Below are 18,512 nucleotides of genomic sequence, written 5' to 3' on the forward strand. Positions count from 1 at the left end.
TTGTGATTCTCCTGCTTCAGCCTCCCAAGTCACTGGGATTACAGGCATGTGCCACCATGCCCAGCTCATTTTTATTTTCTTATGTCAACCACTTTATTACTTTCCCTTCTTTTTTTGGACTGGAATCATTCCCTTAGGGGAAAAATTAGCATATTGGTTGTACTTATGATTTTAGAAAATAAAAGTCCAGGCAAAACCTTAATATATTATCTCTTTTCTTCACCTTTTAGATCCTTAATAGGCAAAATGTGGTCTGTGAACTACCATCCCTGGCATCACTTGGGAGTTTATTAGAAAGGCAGAACTTCAGGTTCTACAGTGGACCTGGATCAAAATCTGCATGTTAACAAGATTTATGTGCACATTCAAATTTGAGAACCACTGCACTAGGTGATGTAAAAGTAAGGATCATTTTGAGGATCTTCTATAGAAGATACCAAAAATGTACTTTTAGGAAGAAAATATAATTTTACACACACACACACACACACACACACACACACACACACATATCTCACCATTAAATGTCAAGAGAGGCATCAGATCCTTCATTTCTCCTTTGGTGAGCTCAATCCCCTCACTTGCTAAAAGGTTGTCTAAGTTCTCGACATCAATCACCTCTCCTTAAAAAAGGTGAGAAATGAGTTGCAGAAATATTATGGAACGAATATTACGATCAAAAATACTAACTGTGTTTATATATACCATCACCCACGTGCACCCAGAATTAATAGGAGAGTCAGAAAAAGGTCCTATGTCTTTAATTCTGTTTTAGAGGGTCATAAATTGGCTACAAAGAAGAAAAGTACACTTGGTGGTAAGAATTGACTGGTATGTTGTTGCAAAATCCCTGCCAAGTTAAGCTACTTATAGAAATTTAGTTTTACTCTCTTCCTTCCCTTTATCCCATGTAAATACTGAACTTTTTCCTATACACCTATTTATAATTTTTTTGAGATGAAGTCTCCCAGTGTGGCCCATGTTACCTATGTTGCCTTTGTTGCCAAACTGGCCTTAAACTTGTGATTCTCTTGCCTCACCCTCCCATACTACAGGTATGTGCCACTGTACCCAGCAATTCATATCAGTTTTGAAAATTTAAATTTTATTTATTTAAAAATATATTTGCCTATAGTTTGCTTCTCTGGGCACTATGTATTCCAGGAATTTTATTAATCTCAATACAATCAGAATGCATTATTTTCTCATGTATTATATAAATAATGTAATAACAGTAAAGAAAATATAATAATGTAAAAGGGGAAAATATAATTCTACTACCCTATCATAATTTTTTTTAGTTGTTCATACCCCATTCTGGTCTTGAAAATAAGATTGTATTTTTGTAATGTGCAAATTTAATATGTGTACAATTTTGTATTTTGTTTTTCCAACCTAAAACTATTCCTTTATAAACATATTTCCAGGCTGCCATATAATTTTCACAGTTGGCATTTCAACACAATTCTACCCCATTAAACTGAATACCATGGCTTATATAGTAATTCCCATATTGTTGGATATTTCTAACCTTTTTAAATATTCTTACTAATATGAGAATGAAAGTCTTTGGGCAAAGTTTTTTTTTTCTTTTACTCAATAAAATTAATTCCATAGGATGAATTTCTAGTGGGGAAAAGGGTACAAGAAGTTTTGTGGTTCTTGACATTGAACTCTTTGGAGAAAATTTCAGAGAATATCATGGATATCAATATATAAATATAGATTTGTAATTGTTTTCTCAGTTCAGCAGCATCCACAAAAATGGAACATAAGTTATACAAAAGGTTATGGGAAATATTTTTTTCCACTATTAATTGCAAAGTATTAAGATGCCATTTATAAGATTTTTTTCTATCATAGCTGGAAACTCACCCTTGACATAACTGACTGTATCCATCAGATCATTCAGATCAACTGTTCCATTATCTGTAAAGCAAGGGAAATATATTCTTAAGACTCAGATAAGCTGATGTTACTGAAACTCACAAAATTTGATCTGTTTTAAGTTTTGAAATTACAAAGATCAGAAGAATTCATTGATCTTTTTTGTAATTTTCCTCAGAATTTTATGGGCCTATCCTCAGGGATATTAGTGTTATCTTAGAAAAAATTCTTTTAGTCTATAATGAATCATCATCATTATCATCATCATCATCATCATCATCATCATCATCATCGTCATCATCATCTTGCAGTATGAGGGATTGAACCCAGGGCCTCACACTTGCTAGGCAAGTGCTCTACCATTAAGCTATATCCTCATAAATATGAATCATGATTGTATCTTCCTTTTTTCTTTATTTAGAGACCACCAGAATTGTCTAAAAACAAGTGATTGATTATGGTTAAATGTAGGGAGACAGGGTAAATAAGCCTGACCCTACATATTTTTATTTCATATTTACGGAGCACCTTCTATGTTGCTTCCATGTGCTCTTTGCACTTTGTTAGGCCTTGAAGGTACAAAAATAAGTAAGTTGACCAAATTCTTATTCTCAGGGAATGTACAATCTAGTGAGGAAGGCAGAAAACAAAATGTAAAAAGAAAAAAAAATACAATTTGAGGCTCTGTTAAGATGGTATAAAATAGCTGCTAGGCATACACCTATAATCCCAGCTACTCAGGAGACTGAAGCAGGATGATCACAAGTTTGAGGCCAGCCTGTTAGTAAAACTCAAAAAAAAAAAAAAAAAAAAAAAAGAAAAGGAAAGAAAGAAAGAAAGAAAAGGAACCAGGGAGGTATTCAGTGGTAGAGTTGTTCTAAGTTCAATCCCAATACTGCAAAATAAAATAAAATGTAATAAAGAATAATAAAAGATAGGATTGCATCAAATGGACAGATCAGGGAAGGCCTCTTTGAGAAGAGTCCATTTGGATTGAGGCCTGAATGATGGGAAGAATATTCCAAGAAGAGTATGTGCAATATCCTAAGATGGAAATGAGTTTGTTATGATGAAGAATCAGAAAGAAGGCCTGTGTGAAAGGGGCCAAATCAAGCAGTTCTTGCTAAGTTGCCTGGGCTGGCATTAATTCTCCTGCTTCAGCCTCCCCCAAAACTGGGATTACAATGTATGCCACTGCACTCAGCCTAAAGTTTGATTTTTTTCCAGTTGCAATGAAATGTCATTGGAGGCTTTGAAGAAGGGGAGTAACTTGACCTGATTCAACTGTCAAAAGTTATTACTCTGGCTTTTGTGTACAGGATTAGGAAACTGGGGAAATGGAGAGAGACTTAGAAGATTATTTCAGGAAAATAATCTTGTAGTATGAGGGGTTGAAACCAGGAAGGAGAGAAAGGTGGCTTAAGCTATGGTTTCAGCAGTGGAGATAGATTCAGGATATGTTTTTCAGGTAGGGTCTAGATTTGAATGTGGGACATACAGGAAAAAGAATTCAAAAATGAAACTCACTAAACAACAGGATGAATGCATGCCTTTACTGCACTAGGGAGGGTTTGAGACTTTCCTGGGGAATTGTAAATGCAATTGAATAGGTGGTACCTTTTAGAAATCCAAGGGGGAAATACCAAATAGCTAGTTTGATATGCCATTCCTGGTTTAGGGAGATTGAGCTAGAGAAATATATTTACTTGATCAGTTTGGAAAAGTTATCTGGCTCAAGAGGACTGGATGCAATCTCCTAGGAAGAGGGTAGACAAAGATGTCATAAACACGCACTGGAGAAAAGATAGCCTTTTCAACAAATGGGTTTGGGAAAATTGGAAATCCATATGTAGCAGAATGAAACTTAACCCCTATCTCTCACCCTGCAATAAACTCAAAGTAGATCAAAGACCTAGGCAACTACTAGAAGAAAATGTAGGCCCAACGCTTCATCATGTTGGCTTAGGAAGTGACTTCCTCAACAAGACTTCTAAAGCATAAGAAGTAAAATCAAGAATCAATAAATGGGAGGATATCAGACTAAAAAGCTTCTTTTCAGCAAAGGAAACAAGAATGTGAAGAGAGAGCCTATGGAATGGAAATCTTTGCCACCTGTACCCCAGATAGAGCATTAATATCCAGGATATATAATTAACTCAAAAAATTTAACACACAAAAACAAAACAACAACCCCCCAAAACCCCCAAATAACCCAATCAATAAGTGGGCAAAGGACCTAAACAGACACTTAACAATAGAAATACAAATGGGCCACAAATGTATGAAAAAATGTTCAACATCTGTATCAATTAGAAAAATACAAATTAAAATTACACTGAGATTCCTTTTCATTCTAGTCAGAATGGCAACAATCAAGAATACATGTAACAATAAATGTTGGCGCAGATGTGGGGAAAAGAGCACACTTATACAGTGGGACTACTCTGGAAAGCTCTATGGAGATTCTTCAGAAAACTTGGAATGGAACCACTATTTGACCCAGTTATCCCACTTCTTGGTATATACCCAAAGGACTTAAAATCAGTATACTATGGTGACACAGCCACATCAATATTTATAGCTGCTCAAATCACAATAGCTAAGCTACGGAACCAACCTAGGTATCCTTCAACAGATGAATGGATAAAGAAAATGCAGTATGTATACACAATGGAATATTATTCCACCATAAAAAAGAATGACTTTATGACTTTTGCCAGTAAATGGATGGAATTGGAGATTTATGCTAAGTGAAATAAGCCAATTCCATAAAACCAAAGGCCAAATGTTCTCTTTGATATGTGGATGCTAACACATAATAAGGGTGGTGGAGGGGAAGAAGAGAATTTCATTAGATAAAGGGGAATGAAGGGAAGGGACGGAGGGCAGGAATAAAAAAGACAGTAGAATGAATCTGACATAACTTTTCTATGCACATATATGAATATACCACAGTGAATCTCCACATCATGTACAATCACAAGACTGGGACCCTAATTAGAATAAAATGTATTCCATGTCTGTATAAACATGTCAAAATATACTCTACTGTCATATATAACTAAAAAGAACAAAAAAATCCCCATGCCATTTGTTAAATTTGATTTAAAGCACACAAAGCAACACTTGCTTATCTTTTTAACAACTGGAAAATAAAGTAAGATGCTTTTTAAAAGTCATACAAAGGAAAAAAAAGGCAGCCATGGATTGATTCCTGGGGCATTTAATTATTTAGAGATCTTGTAGGGGAGGAAGAATCAGAAAATGGAGAAGAAGCTGTCAGTAAGAAAAAAAAGAAAGCCAGGTGAATATAGGACTTTGAAGGTACAAAGAAAAAAATGTTTTAGTAAAGAGAGGGTAGCCACTTAGTCAAATGCTGCCAAGATGTCAGATGAAATAAGAACAGGCCAAGAGGCAGGTAGGTCATCGATGATCTTTTTTTATTTTTTATTTTTAGGTGGACACAATATCTTTTTTTTATTTTTGTGCGATGCTGAAGATCAAACCCAGTGCCTCATGCATGCCAGATGAGCACTCTACCCCTGAGTCACAACCCCAGCTCATCTTCGGTGACCTTTTTGAGAGCTGGTTCAGTGGTGTGGTGGGGACGAAAACCTGATTAGAACGTGCTGAAGAGTGGGAGGTGAGGAAGTGGAGACAGTGAGTAATGGCAGCTTTTTAAAAACAACTCTCTTGTGGACAGGAACTAAGAGGAGCAATGGCTGATAGGGGGCAAGTGTGATAGAAAAGCATATCTGCAGTCAATGGAAATATCTAGAGAACTACAGCAGAGGGGGAGAAATCAATGATGCCCGAGAAAAGGGGGAATATTCTATGAGTATAAAGTCTTTGAGAAGACAAGAGGAATGGGTTCTAGAGCACAAGTAGAAAGGTTGACCCACAATGGGAGCAGTAAATCTTTTCCTTTTATAGCAAGACAAAAGACAGGGTGTATGGGCAGGGCTACAGGTAGGCTCACAGAAATGGAGGTAGAAGAATGAGGAAATTTTCACCTAACTGTATCTAGTTTCTTTATGAAGTCTGAGAGTGGAGGTGAGGATTTATTGGAAATTTGAACAGAAAAGATGTAGGGATGTCTCTGAGAGTAAGAAAGTGAATTTATTTAGAACATTTAGTAGTATATCCCTTGGCAGTGTTAAGGGTGGCTTGAAATCTGTGGCCATTATATGAAGTGGTTATTTTATTTTATTTATTTATTTTTTTTGGTACAGGGGATTGAACGCAGAGGTGCTTAACCACTGAGCCACATCCCAGCTCTTTTTATTTTTTTTTATTTTGAGAAAGGGTCTCACTAAGTTGCTTAGGGCCTTGCTAATTTGCTGAAGCTGGCTTTGCGATCTTCCTGCCTCAGCCTCCCAGGATGCAGGGATTACAGGTGTGTGCCACCATGCCCAGCCTAAAGTGAGTTCTACCAGCATGGTTTTAAAATTTTCTCTAGCAATGTTAACCTGTTCAAGGGTAAGCACAGAGTAAGGAGACTGCTGGGGTTTTGCCAAGCAAGTTTGAAAATTTTGAGAGTTTGTGAAGTTATATGATGTTAAGCATGGAATCTAATTTGAGGAAGAAAGGCAATGAAGACACAGTGGTGAAGGGTTGTTGAACAATGGGTCATAGTGGCTAGAGAGAAGCTGGGGTTGGTGTTCTGTTCTCTGTTCTGTTGTAGTACATTTCATGAACACTATGATATGTAGTATCATTTCAATAGGTAAATGGAACAGTGTCATAGTAATGTGGAAAGTGTGTGGATTCATTCATAATTTTTCCTAATTAAGAGAAGTAGGATTATAAACTTCCGCAAGAAAAAACATCCTGGGTTGGCCACAGCAGGAGACAAGACTATTTTATTTTAATAAAATAAACAAAAAAAAAAATAAGTGCTAGTGATGTAGGGGTTGGGGAATCAGGTTCACTTGGCTGAGTTCTGCTTCATCTACATTATCTAAGAGTGGTAAGCAAGCTTTTCAACATTTTTTAAGGGTGTATATGTTTATACAAACTTTTTTGGGGGTACTAGTGATTCAACCCAGAGGTGCTTGATCAATGAGGTGCATCCCCAGACCTTTTTATTTTTTATTTTTGAGATAGGATCTCACTAAATTGCTGAAGCCACCTTGAACCTTCAATCTTCCTACCTTAGCCTCCCAAATCACTGGATTACAGGTGTGTACCACTGCACCCAGCTACATGCATTTTTAAATTGCCATTCTGGGCTATTTGCTTGTGCTGTTCAAACTTCCTCAGAGAATATCAATTGCTACTTTTGTTAGTGCTATGGTTACCATGTGGCATAAACTTTTGAATGTAGTTGCAGGATTTCTTCCCCATAAGCTTAATTATTTCAGTGGAGAGACTTATAGAATGAGAGATTTTTAGGAGTTGCTATCATGTTATGGTAGAAATGTCTGCACAGGAAGTGAACTGGGAGGATGTAGAGAGTGGGTATGTAAAAGAGATTTTGGAGGTGATAAAGTAATAGGTGAGGACAAGGTCTAGGTCATTACCATGCAAGTGGAAGTTAAAGATATAAGGGAGGAAAAGATGATTGAAATTAATGAGGTAAGTGTCAGATCAGGCGAGGCGGGTAGCAACCAAAGGAGGCAGATTTAAAAAGGCCTTGGAACAAGGCTTTATTGAGATATCACTCCCAGTCGGAACTCTATCAGACCCACAGAGTGGACAGAGGAGAAACCTCATGGGAGCTCGACTGTACTGGACTTTTATGGGGCTCACGGCAGGAAGGGAAGGGCTTGGACAGGAAAGGGGATTTTTAGGGTCCCTTATCCTGCTGGAGTTGGTCAGGGGAGCTGGCTGAACTCCAGGATTGGCCAGGGGGTCCTGCTGATTGACAGATGTTTCCGACGGCACCTGATTGATGTTCCTTTCCTGCTCGGGCTGCTTTGTTCTAAGTCTCCGCCACCTACCTAACAGTAAGTAATAGGAAGTATAGATGACCTACATTAGTTCTTAACCTGGGGTCCTTACTCTATTTTGAGGGAATTCTGGAAGTCCTTGAACTTGAATGGGAAAAAAATCCATCTTTATTTTCATTAATTCTGAACTTGAATTTAGCATCATTTTCTTCAATTATTAATTTAGACATCAAGCCATGGTAGTAGTAGCAGAACCTGTACTTTGTTACTAATGTAAATCACTGACACTTTTATATCATAGTATCATTATTGCAAATATGTTGAAATGATGTTTATACTCATCAATACTTTAAGATTCTAAGAATTATTTGACCTGCAACTAGAACTTGTTAAATGTTTTAACAAGTGCTAACAATTACATTTTAAATGTTTTGATAAACTGTATTTTAATGTTTTTTATAATCTTATGTATTTTATTTTATGCATTTTGAAACATTATACTCAAGTGTTTTATTCATTAGATTTTCATAGGGGTCCCTAGAACAGTAAAGTTGAAAGCCCCATATGTATATGGAAGGTACTGAAATTTCTGAGAAAAAGAACAGGAGGATTTAATCCAGGGACAATTTCCACTCAGCTATATCCCCAGACCTTTTTGTTTTTTATTTTGAGACAGGATCACACTAAGTTCTTAGGGCCTTGCTAAGTTGCTGAGGCTGGTCTTGAAACTGCAATCCTACTCTCTCAGCTTTCTGAGCTGCTGGGATTACAAGTGTGTGCCACTAAGCCCCTTAGTGCTATGTTTCTTATAAAATGTCCTAAATTGTGTCTTGTCTTATTTATAAAAAGTTATAATTAATAAACATTATCTCTGTTAGAACTTATATTTTCATAGTAGGCAAAATTTGTTCATAGATCATGGAATTTCCCTTTCTTCTTTCTCTGTTCTTCAATATCTTTTATATCTTTCTCATCATTATTAACATTTACTGAATATTCTGGACTGCACTGGGCATTTTACATGTATTATCTATTGTGGGAGGCCAACCTTATGGGTGACTGAGTTACACTCCCCAGCTGGGTGCTGAGGCGCTCAGTCACAGAAATGGGTGTGTCTTGTTACAGCCCCATGGGTGAAGCTGTGCTCACCTGTTCCTTTGTAATATAACCCCTTGCCCCATTTAGGATAGAATCTTCCATGGAAGTGCCTTGTGTCCCCTCCTCTTACTGTGCCCTTGGGTGTGGCCTACCCAGGTGTCAGTCAACCTGCTGACAGTGGACATCATGAAGATAGACTCAGCCCCCTGAAACCTGACCCCTTGCCTCATTTGAATAGCTTCTCCTCAATAAAAGGGGTCAGTGCGTGCTCTCACTCTCTCTCTTTCTGCAGACCCTTAAGGTCAGAGGAGCCGTCACAGCGACCCCAAAGAAAAGGTATTTGTGTCTCTTGTGTGGTTATTTCGTGCAGCCCAGTTAGCCCAGTTTAACTAGAGTGACCCCTGAGCCTTTTAGTTGCGAGAACAGAAACCCGGCAATCTATATTAATTTCAGAGGCAAGAAGTGACCATTAAGAAGAGAACCATTAAGTTCAACTCCCCTTTTTTACGTATGAAGGAAGTAAGATTAAGTAGGGTCGAATTATTTGTCAGCAAGTTCATGGCAGAACAGGGATGGTGATTCAGCACAAAGAAATACTATATGCTACAGATAAGGGATATAGTGGATTCACTTGAAAAAAGGGAAGATTTTTTTTCTCCCTATTTACTGCAAGATGACCCCCCCCATGCCACTTTTTATTGGTGCATCATAGTCATTCATATTGATGAGATTTATTGTTACATATTTGTACCTACCTACAAAACAACTTTTATAAAAAGATATATAACAATGGCAATTCTTACTCAAACTAGATACCCTCATAAGAACTAGATATTGTCAGGCTTGTTAATTTTTGCTAATCCAAGGAGCGAAAATAGTTCTGAATCATGTTTTATTTGTACTTTGTATTTTCATGATTACTGGTGAAATTAAACATCTTTTCATATGTTATAGAGCATTTACATTACATTTCATTTTCTACAGTCACCTATTTGCATATTTCATATTCTATTTCTTACCAATATGCAAAACCTTTTTCTACATTAGGGATATTAGGTCTTTTTCTTGCAACCCTTCTCTCCTAGTTCATCATCTGACTTTTGACTTCCTTAATTTTTCTCTTAAATTTCCCTTCAGTTCATTCTTTTAAAAAAAATTTTAGTTGTAGATGGACATGACACCTTTATTTTGTTTATTTATTTTTATGTGGTGCCGGGGATTGAACCCAGGGCCTCACACATGCTAAGTGAGTGCTCTACCACTAAGCCACAACCCTAGAACCCCTTCAACTAATTCTTTCAGTTCCTTAGGTATGCAGCACTTTCAGGCAAGGCTGAGTCCTGCAAATAGCATCCCAGACTTCCATTTTCAAAGGCATTTTTAAAGATGGTGTTCCTTCATGACTCAGGAGTAAGTCTTCCTATTTTCATTTATTTCCTTGTGATACTAAAAAGTTTTCTTTCACCTCTTCTAATAGGAGAGCTATGTTTCTGTGAAGAGCAAATTGATGTCTGTAATACTCACCATCAGTTGATAGTTCAGTCATTAGTTCCCGAAGTTCTTCGTCTTTGATTTTAATTCCCATGTTTTCCAACAGAGATTCCACTTTTTTGATTTTGACTCGTGGCCCTTAGGAAGAAAGAGAATGGAATAAGAACATGAGTATCATTGCCTAAGAATGAAAAATACTGGGGCTGGGGGTGTGGCTCAGTGGTAGAGCACTTGCCTAGCATGTGTGAGGCACTGGGTTCGATTCTCAGCACCTCATATATAAATAAATGGATAAAATAAAGGTCCATCAACATCTAAAAGAATATTTTTTTAAAAAGAATAAAAAATGCTAATCATGGTCATACATCAAAAATCCTAATTGGAGGGTAAAGCAAAAAGCATAAAAAAGTGTGTGTGTGTGTGTGTGTGTGTGTGTGTGTGTGTGTGTATGTAGATTTAGATACAGCTGTTAGTAGTAGGGGAAAAAAATTGAGAAAGATACCACTGAATTGCTAATGGTATTTGTCTTCATGGGGAGAGATGAGATTGGTATTGGATAGGGTATATTTAACCAGTTCTTTTTACCAGTTTTCAAGTGGTTAGAATTATCATCTTCATGTATTTTAAAATATATTTTCAAATTAAAGGAATAATTGTTTGCACAAAGTATATGAAGTAGAAATAGGACATTCCCCTTTAATACTGATCTGGGTTTGTTTATTATGAGTCATCATTGGATAGGAGTAGGCAAGTCTAATGACTCCTGGTTGAAACAACAGCCAGTCTATACAAAATTTCCTACAGTAATGCAGTATTTTACTTATAATCCCCAAATTCAGTGCACCCAAAGAAGACTCATAAGTTATGAGTCGTAACAATGGAAAATAGTGCAGGAAGCAAAATTGAACATCTGAAAGAAATTTCTAAGCATAAGTTTTCTTTTTTTTTTTTAAACTTGCTCTTTCACCAGTAAGGTGAAACTTGCTCACTCACCAGTAAGGGCTTTCACACCTTTTAGCAATCTATTCTTATATATCTTTCCACCACCTGTAAGATAAGACACTATTCAGAATGTAGGTTAAATGATGGGAAGACTAACAAAGACTGCACAAAGACAACACAACATCTTTAATTTTGTGGGAAAACACCCAAACAACTTTCTGATTTGTTTGGAAGTTCATTCTATTTTTACCTTCGTGTGAGAATTAAACCAAAGATAAAGTAAGCGCTTTCTGTTATTAATGTACTCATTGATTAAATTAAAAAGTCTTAATTTCCTGTTTCTTGCTTTTTCCTTCCTTCTCTTACTTCCCCGATTTCCCTCTTCTTGTAAATGACTTAGATTAGGCAATGCCCCCAGGGCTACAGAACAATTTGTATTTGATGGTAGAGACTAGTGAAAGAGGTTGCCAGCTTTCAGTATTAAAATATAAATCACCTGCTGGGCATGGTAGTGCATGCCTATAGTCCCAGCGATTCAGGAGGGTTTCAAGTTTGAGGCTAGCCTTGGCAATTTAGCAAGACTCTCTCTCAAAATAAAATGTAAAAAAAAGGACTGGGGATGTACCTCAGTGTAGATGTCTTGGGATTCAATTCCCAGTGCCAATCAATCAATCAATCAATCAATAAAATATAAGTTAAAAAAACAGGAAACAAGATTTCTTCTAGTGTAAGAATTGGTGTTTTCTAAATGGGTTTTACTGGACAAACACATAACATAACTTCATAAGTTTTCACATCCAAGTTTCTTCAAAGAGTGTGCTAAATACTTACTGTTAGTGGGCAGAGTTTCCAGCAGCTTCTTTTGCTCCTCATTGTTGAGTATCAGCCCCATTTTCCTCAGCACTTTGCCCAGATCACTGACATCAGCCTTCTCTCCTTTAGAAAGACAGGCATTGTTAACATGGAGAATTTTTTCAATAGCCTAATGATTTCAAATTATGAAAACGATTCCTATGTGACATTCTCCCTAATTACAGGAGCAATATTTACATGTGATTGTGCAGTTAGAAAGTCTATACTTTAAAGTCAAGAGAAAGAAAAGTCCATACAATTCCAGACACAAGTCAAATACCATCGTATCATCTGAATTATGGGGTCTTTTTGTTGTAACTATATATTACAAAAACTTCACCTTGAAGTGATGTGGAAATACTATTATTCATAACTCTACATAATATAGCTTTGTATAGGAAAAATCTAATATCAAACAATAGTTTTATGAAACAAACATTTTGCTATTAAATTTTAGAGGAGTCAATTTAGCATGTCATAAATAGCCTGAAGAGAATATGACTGTTTTTAAAAATCCTGTTCTTTCCTATAAAGCATTCAGGTCTTAGTTAATAATGAATGCCCTTTCCACCCTAACTTCTCACTTACCTGTAAAAGTTTTTGCTGCATCCATCACCACATTTAAACCAACACTTTCATTCTCTGTAAGAAAATATAATTCAGGCAGAGGTCAAATCTTAGACTCAGAAAAGTGACATGAAAAAATGTAATTTGTAATGTAAAGGGTTACAGTTCAGCTGTTTTTCATAATTTTCTCTAGTAACTCTTTTAACTCAAAATAAACAAGAAACAGAGGGAAGAAAAAAAAATCAAGATGTTAATTTATTTATTTTGTTACTGGGGATTCAACCAGGGGTGCTTTACCATTGAGCTACATGCCCTGTCCTTTCCATTTTTTGAGACAGGGTTTTATTAAGTTGCTGAGGGTCTTGCTGAGTTGCTGAGGCTGGCCTTCCACGAATGATCCTCCTTCCTTAGCCTCCTAAATCACTGGGATTACAGGCATGTACCATTGTGCCCTGCTCAAGATATAAATTTAAAGTGAACTTTCATTTAACTAATACCATTTTGAGATAGAGAAGTTTAACAGTAGTTCCTTTTAATAGGCTTCTTCCTCTTTTAGACTCATAAGAAGAGCATGTTTCAATAGACAAGATTGAATTTGAAATCTGAAAGTCATTTATTTATATAAGCAGCTAACCCTTAAACCTTAACAGTATGCAGCCGAACTCTTTAAATTTTACTTATGTTCTCTATCTCTACCCCTTAAGACTTTAAGCTATTTAAGATTTGGAATCCTGCCTTAATTTTCTTTATACCACTAGATAGAAATTTTTCACTTTAGTTCAGTGTTTTGCATTAGTTTAGCTAGTTTATAGCTAGTTTGTACTAGCTAAACAAATGAAAGAATGCAAGTGGTACAATAGACTGTTGGGTTAGAAAGAAAAATTCTCTCATTTAAGCCAATCATGGTGATGCACACCTGTAATCCCAGTGATTTGGGAGGTTGAGGCAGGAGGGTCTCAAGTTCAAGACCAGCCTCAAAAGTATAGCAAGAGTCTGTCTCAAAATATATAATAAAAGAAAGACTGGGGACATAGTGGTAGCATACAGTACTTCTTAAAAAAAAAGGAGGGAGAGAGAGAAAAGAAGAAAATATTGTCATAAAAAAAAAATTCAAGGGCTCTAAAAAATACCTTCTGGCAACAATACCTTCTCCAGTAGGAAGCATTTGAGGACTCCTTAGATAATATCATAAATAAAAAATAACTTATTATGTATTTTTTTATTAAGGAAAATGAGCCAGATAAAATTATGGATAATTACAGTCTTGTTAAGCCCAGGAGAAATGAAGTTTTTTTAAAAAAATATTTTTAGTTGTAGATGAACACAATAGCTTTATTTTATTTATTTATTTTTATGTGGTGTTGAGGATAGAACCCATTGCCTCACAGGTGCTAGGCCAGCACTCTGCCACTGAGATACAACCCCAGCCCTGAGAGTGAAGTTTTAACTACAAGCTGTTTTCTATGTTAGCATGAAAGATGCCAGTAGGTCGTAGTGGCCCTAAGTTAAGAGAGAAAAACTATTTATTCTGGATTGGCCTATATGCTGGTTCTACTGAAAGATATGCTGTCTGTGTCTCTGATGGAAACTGGCTCTGGGTTAGAATCCAACTACTCTCTAATAAGGAAATCTTAGCTTGGGGCTAATTCCTTAATAATTTCTTCCTAATGAATTATGCTAGTTTTGCCTCTTTGACAATTTATCCAGCTAAATTGATCTAATTGAGTCATCACTGCAATTTTATCTTATTAAAAAAGGTATACATGGGAAAGAAGGAAGGAAGAGAAGAAGGAGAGAAAATAGATAAAGCAAATATGTCAAAAAAGATAGCATTTGTTAACTCTGGCTATTGGGCACCTGATGTTTGTATTGCTTTTATGTATGTTTGAAATATTTCATTAGTTTTTCAAGAAGATTAGAAAATAAGTTTACTTTCAGAAGCCCACCCATGGAAGCCCTAAGATTCCTCCCAGGTACAATGGTATCTGAAATACTTAACCATCAATTGGCAGATGGTTTAGTAGGCCCTCATATTCCTCTTCCACAAGCTCGATTTCCAAATTCTCCAGAAGTGTTTCCAGCTTACTGACATGGACTCTTTTTCCTTAGGATACAAGAAATACAAGTAAATTCAAGAAGATGCTAGCTTTGAGAGGAGGCATCACCCTAAGTGGAGAGTAAAACATTGGCTACTTAGATGAACCCAGAAAGTCAGTGTCAGAGTTGAGAAAATGCTCCCTCAGCACTGAGCTATAACTTTGAATTGAACTGATGATCATGGATGTGATAAAGGAAGAATTAGACAAATCTCATGAATTGTAATAAAGATAACCAACCTAAATGGAAGCAAAACTTAAAAACTACTAACGATGATTTTCTCAAATATAATTATACCCAAAGAAGAATGATTGGTTAAAACACATATTTTCAGAATCAGGAAAGTAGTAGAATAGTATAATTCTAATAAGTGAGAAATAAAAAAAAGCAAGGCACAATCATTGTAGCTGCTGTTTTCATGATTCTTACCTTTGAGAGGCTTCAAACCAGCCAGTAATCTTTTAATATACACTGTGCCATCTGCTGTAAAATGTAATAAAATACAAGTCAAAAGGAGGATAAGAGACTACAATTTTGTAAGATGTTTTATATGATCATCTACAAAATATTATTCTATTTTACCCTCAATAATAGAGGATAAGGACTGCTGTCAATATGGTCAGTCTAGCCCCTTGCTGAAACACATGGCAGTGGCAGATGTGTATGACAAACAGGCATACATGGGTGGTTTTTCCTCCTGCTGTCTTCTTGTTCTCTTCTTTTGTTGCACTTTGACCTCCCATCTTTTCCTCTTTTCCCTGTCTCTACTGTGGGCCCATGAGGTGTACTTGTATGTTTAGCTCAAAAGGTAACCCCATTGCAGAGATGGTTTAGAAACAGTTATCAACTTGAATAGTAATAAAACAATATTTAAATAAAAATTAAAGAAATGTTTTCTTCCTCTAAACAAACTCTATAAATGGAGGTGAAATGTAATTGAAACAGAGAATAGGTGGTCATCTACCAGCCCAATCTGTCCTCTAGTATCCTGTCTTTTCCCAGAGGTCTCCATTTTGGGGTAGGAGTGTCTGGAGTGTTGAAGGAACCCTCAGTGCCTGGCATCTCTCTCTCTCTCTCTCTCTCTCTCTCTCTCTCTCTCTCTCTCTCTCTCTCTCCCCCATAGTCTCCCTTACAGTCTATTTGCATCTTCTTCCTGCTTTCTCAGAACCAAAGTACTAACAAAGAAGCAATTCTTATAACTGGCTCTCTGAGAGATCAAACTGGGGCCAATGTCAGACACAATGAAGTTGCCATAGTCTTAACTTATTTGAGGAGAATTTCAATGGATATGGAACATTTGCTGTCTAGTTGGATACTTCTGCCTTCAGGGTCACTAGCCCCCTTGGCAATGTGCAGGCTTGCTCTTACCTGGGGGACAACTGGGGACAGAAACTATGGGGCTAGGTAAGGATGTCTGTATGGAGGTCCCTGAGATCAAGCAGGAGGTACCGGTGAGCACTGGCTGGCCTCTAGGATTTATGGGTGAGCCTAGGCAAGTGTCCAGGAGGAAGAACTTTTGAGGGACTGATGGGTTGTGTCAGTGACCAATCAGAATAGATAATGACAGGCCCATGAGCCTGGAGGCCCTCTGACCTTAGGTGTTTACTTTTTTTAAAAAAAAAATTTAATATAGTTGGATTTTGGGGAGGTAGAAAATTTTGCATGGGAGAGATTGAAGGTGCAGGGTACATAATGGGGGATATTTATCTGTGTCACTATGAAAATATTTAGAAGGGGTCACTGGTTGAATGCAAAAGAGAGAAGTTTCTCACTTCTAAATTAAAATAAAAATAACAAGAACAGCATTTCTAACGCCAGTACTACATTATTTTCCCTTAGGGTATTCCTCAGAGTTCTCACCAGAAGCCCACAATATCACATTTCCCTGAACATCAGGGTGGTATGCTAAATACTCACTAGAGATGGGCAGAGTTTTTAACAGTTTCAACTGTTCTTTTTCAGTGATCCAGATTCCCATGCTTCCCAGCACATTTTTTAGGTCACTAGTTTCAACCTTTTTTCCTTTGAAGAGATGGGAATTGTTTCAGATGAGCATATTAAGGGATTTAGTTATTCCAAATTATGAATAATATAATGAAATACAGCATTATTTTTAGCTTCAGAATTGAGTTTAATACATGAGCCAACTTCATTTACATAGAGATATTTTGAAATTCAGTATGTGAAAGGATTCTTTTAATTCAAATAAGATTATACTTCAGTGTATGGCATACAGTATGTGGCATTTTGTTAGAGTAGTAGGAATGAACTAAGACAGATGGCATAAAGAATTTACATGATTCAGGGGTTAGAGTTGTAGCTCAGGGGTACAGCAGTTGCCTAGCATGTGTGAGGCACTGGGCTTGATACTCAGCACCACATAAAATAAAATAAATAAAACAAAGGTATAAAAAATAATTTACATAATCTACCTTAGAGTAACAACTCTGTTATTACTTCATGGCCTGAATTATAGGAATAATTATTCATAATAACCATATATCCTGATGTAAAAACATCACATTGAAATTTACTGTGTTCATCTATATTTTGGTTCTTTGAACACCAGTGGAAAAAACACTACTGAATCAAATATTGAACAAGTTAGTACTTCTCTTTGAGAGTGTCCATACTTATCCTAAATTTTTAATAATCTGAATTGTTGCTAGTAAGACAAAATTATCAATGAATATACAAAAGAGCTGAATGAATTTGTAACACTATTGCTGGAGGGAGTTACCTACTGCTATAAAAAGGCAACTCTGTTTTTTTTTTTTTTTTTTTTTGGTACTGGAGATTGAACTCAGGAGCGCTTGACCACTGAGCCGCATTCCCAGCCCTATTTTTTGTATTTTTTATTTAGAGACAGGGTCTTAATGAGTTGTTTAGTACCTCTCTTTCACTGAGGTTGGCTTTGAACTTGTGATCCTCCTGTCTCAGCCTCCTGAGCCACTGGGATTACAGATGTACACCACCATGCCATGCCTGGCAAAGGCAATTCTCTACAAAGACTTACATCTCAATTTTGTAATATCTTTTATAAGTTTTTACTTACCCATAAAATGTTTTGCTGCATCCATCAACACATCTAACTCAACCTTGTCATCTTCTGTAAGAAAATTCAGAACTTGGATTCAGAGATGAAGATCGTGAGATACAAAATTCTTAAATTAAAATATGGCATATGGAATTACAGAAATTTTTTTGCTTTACCTTAGAATTATTATTATTATTATTATTAATTCACAGGAACATGTAGAAAAGAAGATTTAAGCTCTAAGAATATATCCATTCGACTAATATAGCTTCTTTTTTCTTCTATAAATTATTAGCTGTTAAACATCTTTAGAGCATTATGGTGTGTGAGGTTTTGCCTGTTTGAAGTTAGCTCCATTCCATAGTCAATCCTCCTCTTTTCAGACCTGATTCTTTTGCACCATGTAGAAGGTTTAGGCATGCCAGAGTAGTGGTTCTCAAAGTGTGGTCCATGGACCTCTGAAGCCACTCAATACCCTTTGCCTTTTTCAAAGTGTTGGCATTTGCACTGATGGTGCAACAGCAAAGGTGAGTAGAACTGCTGGCATCTTTGCATGAATCAAGGCAGTGACAATCAGCTGTACTGGCAGTCACTGTATTCTTCATTGTATATAATTGTAAATACTTATAAAATAATGTCAGTCACTTAAG

At 36.4% G+C, this 18,512-nt stretch overlaps 1 protein-coding gene and 2 long non-coding RNA genes across 3 annotated transcripts in view; 1 reads left to right on the plus strand and 2 right to left on the minus strand.

The window, feature by feature from the left end:
- The window catches only part of LOC308636768 (EF-hand calcium-binding domain-containing protein 3-like), a gene marked incomplete at its 3' end in the record, with an annotated part of 55,822 nt that extends 55,255 nt beyond the window's left edge, over positions 1–567 (minus strand). Inside the window, exon 1 of the mRNA XM_081272473.1 lies at positions 519–567. Coding sequence (XP_081128599.1) covers positions 519–552 — 34 coding nt within the window. The 5' untranslated portion in view covers positions 553–567. The remainder of the gene's footprint in view (positions 1–518) is intronic.
- LOC308636787 overlaps positions 1–18,512 on the minus strand; it is a 532,023-nt gene that overhangs the window by 301,715 nt on the left and 211,796 nt on the right. The gene's annotated exons all lie outside the window — the stretch shown is intronic.
- LOC308636788 overlaps positions 1–18,512 on the plus strand; it is a 682,020-nt gene that overhangs the window by 228,497 nt on the left and 435,011 nt on the right. The gene's annotated exons all lie outside the window — the stretch shown is intronic.

The sequence above is a fragment of the Spermophilus citellus genome (assembly GCF_964194105.1).
Source record: "Spermophilus citellus genome assembly, chromosome: 17".
NCBI lineage: Eukaryota > Metazoa > Chordata > Mammalia > Rodentia > Sciuridae > Spermophilus > Spermophilus citellus.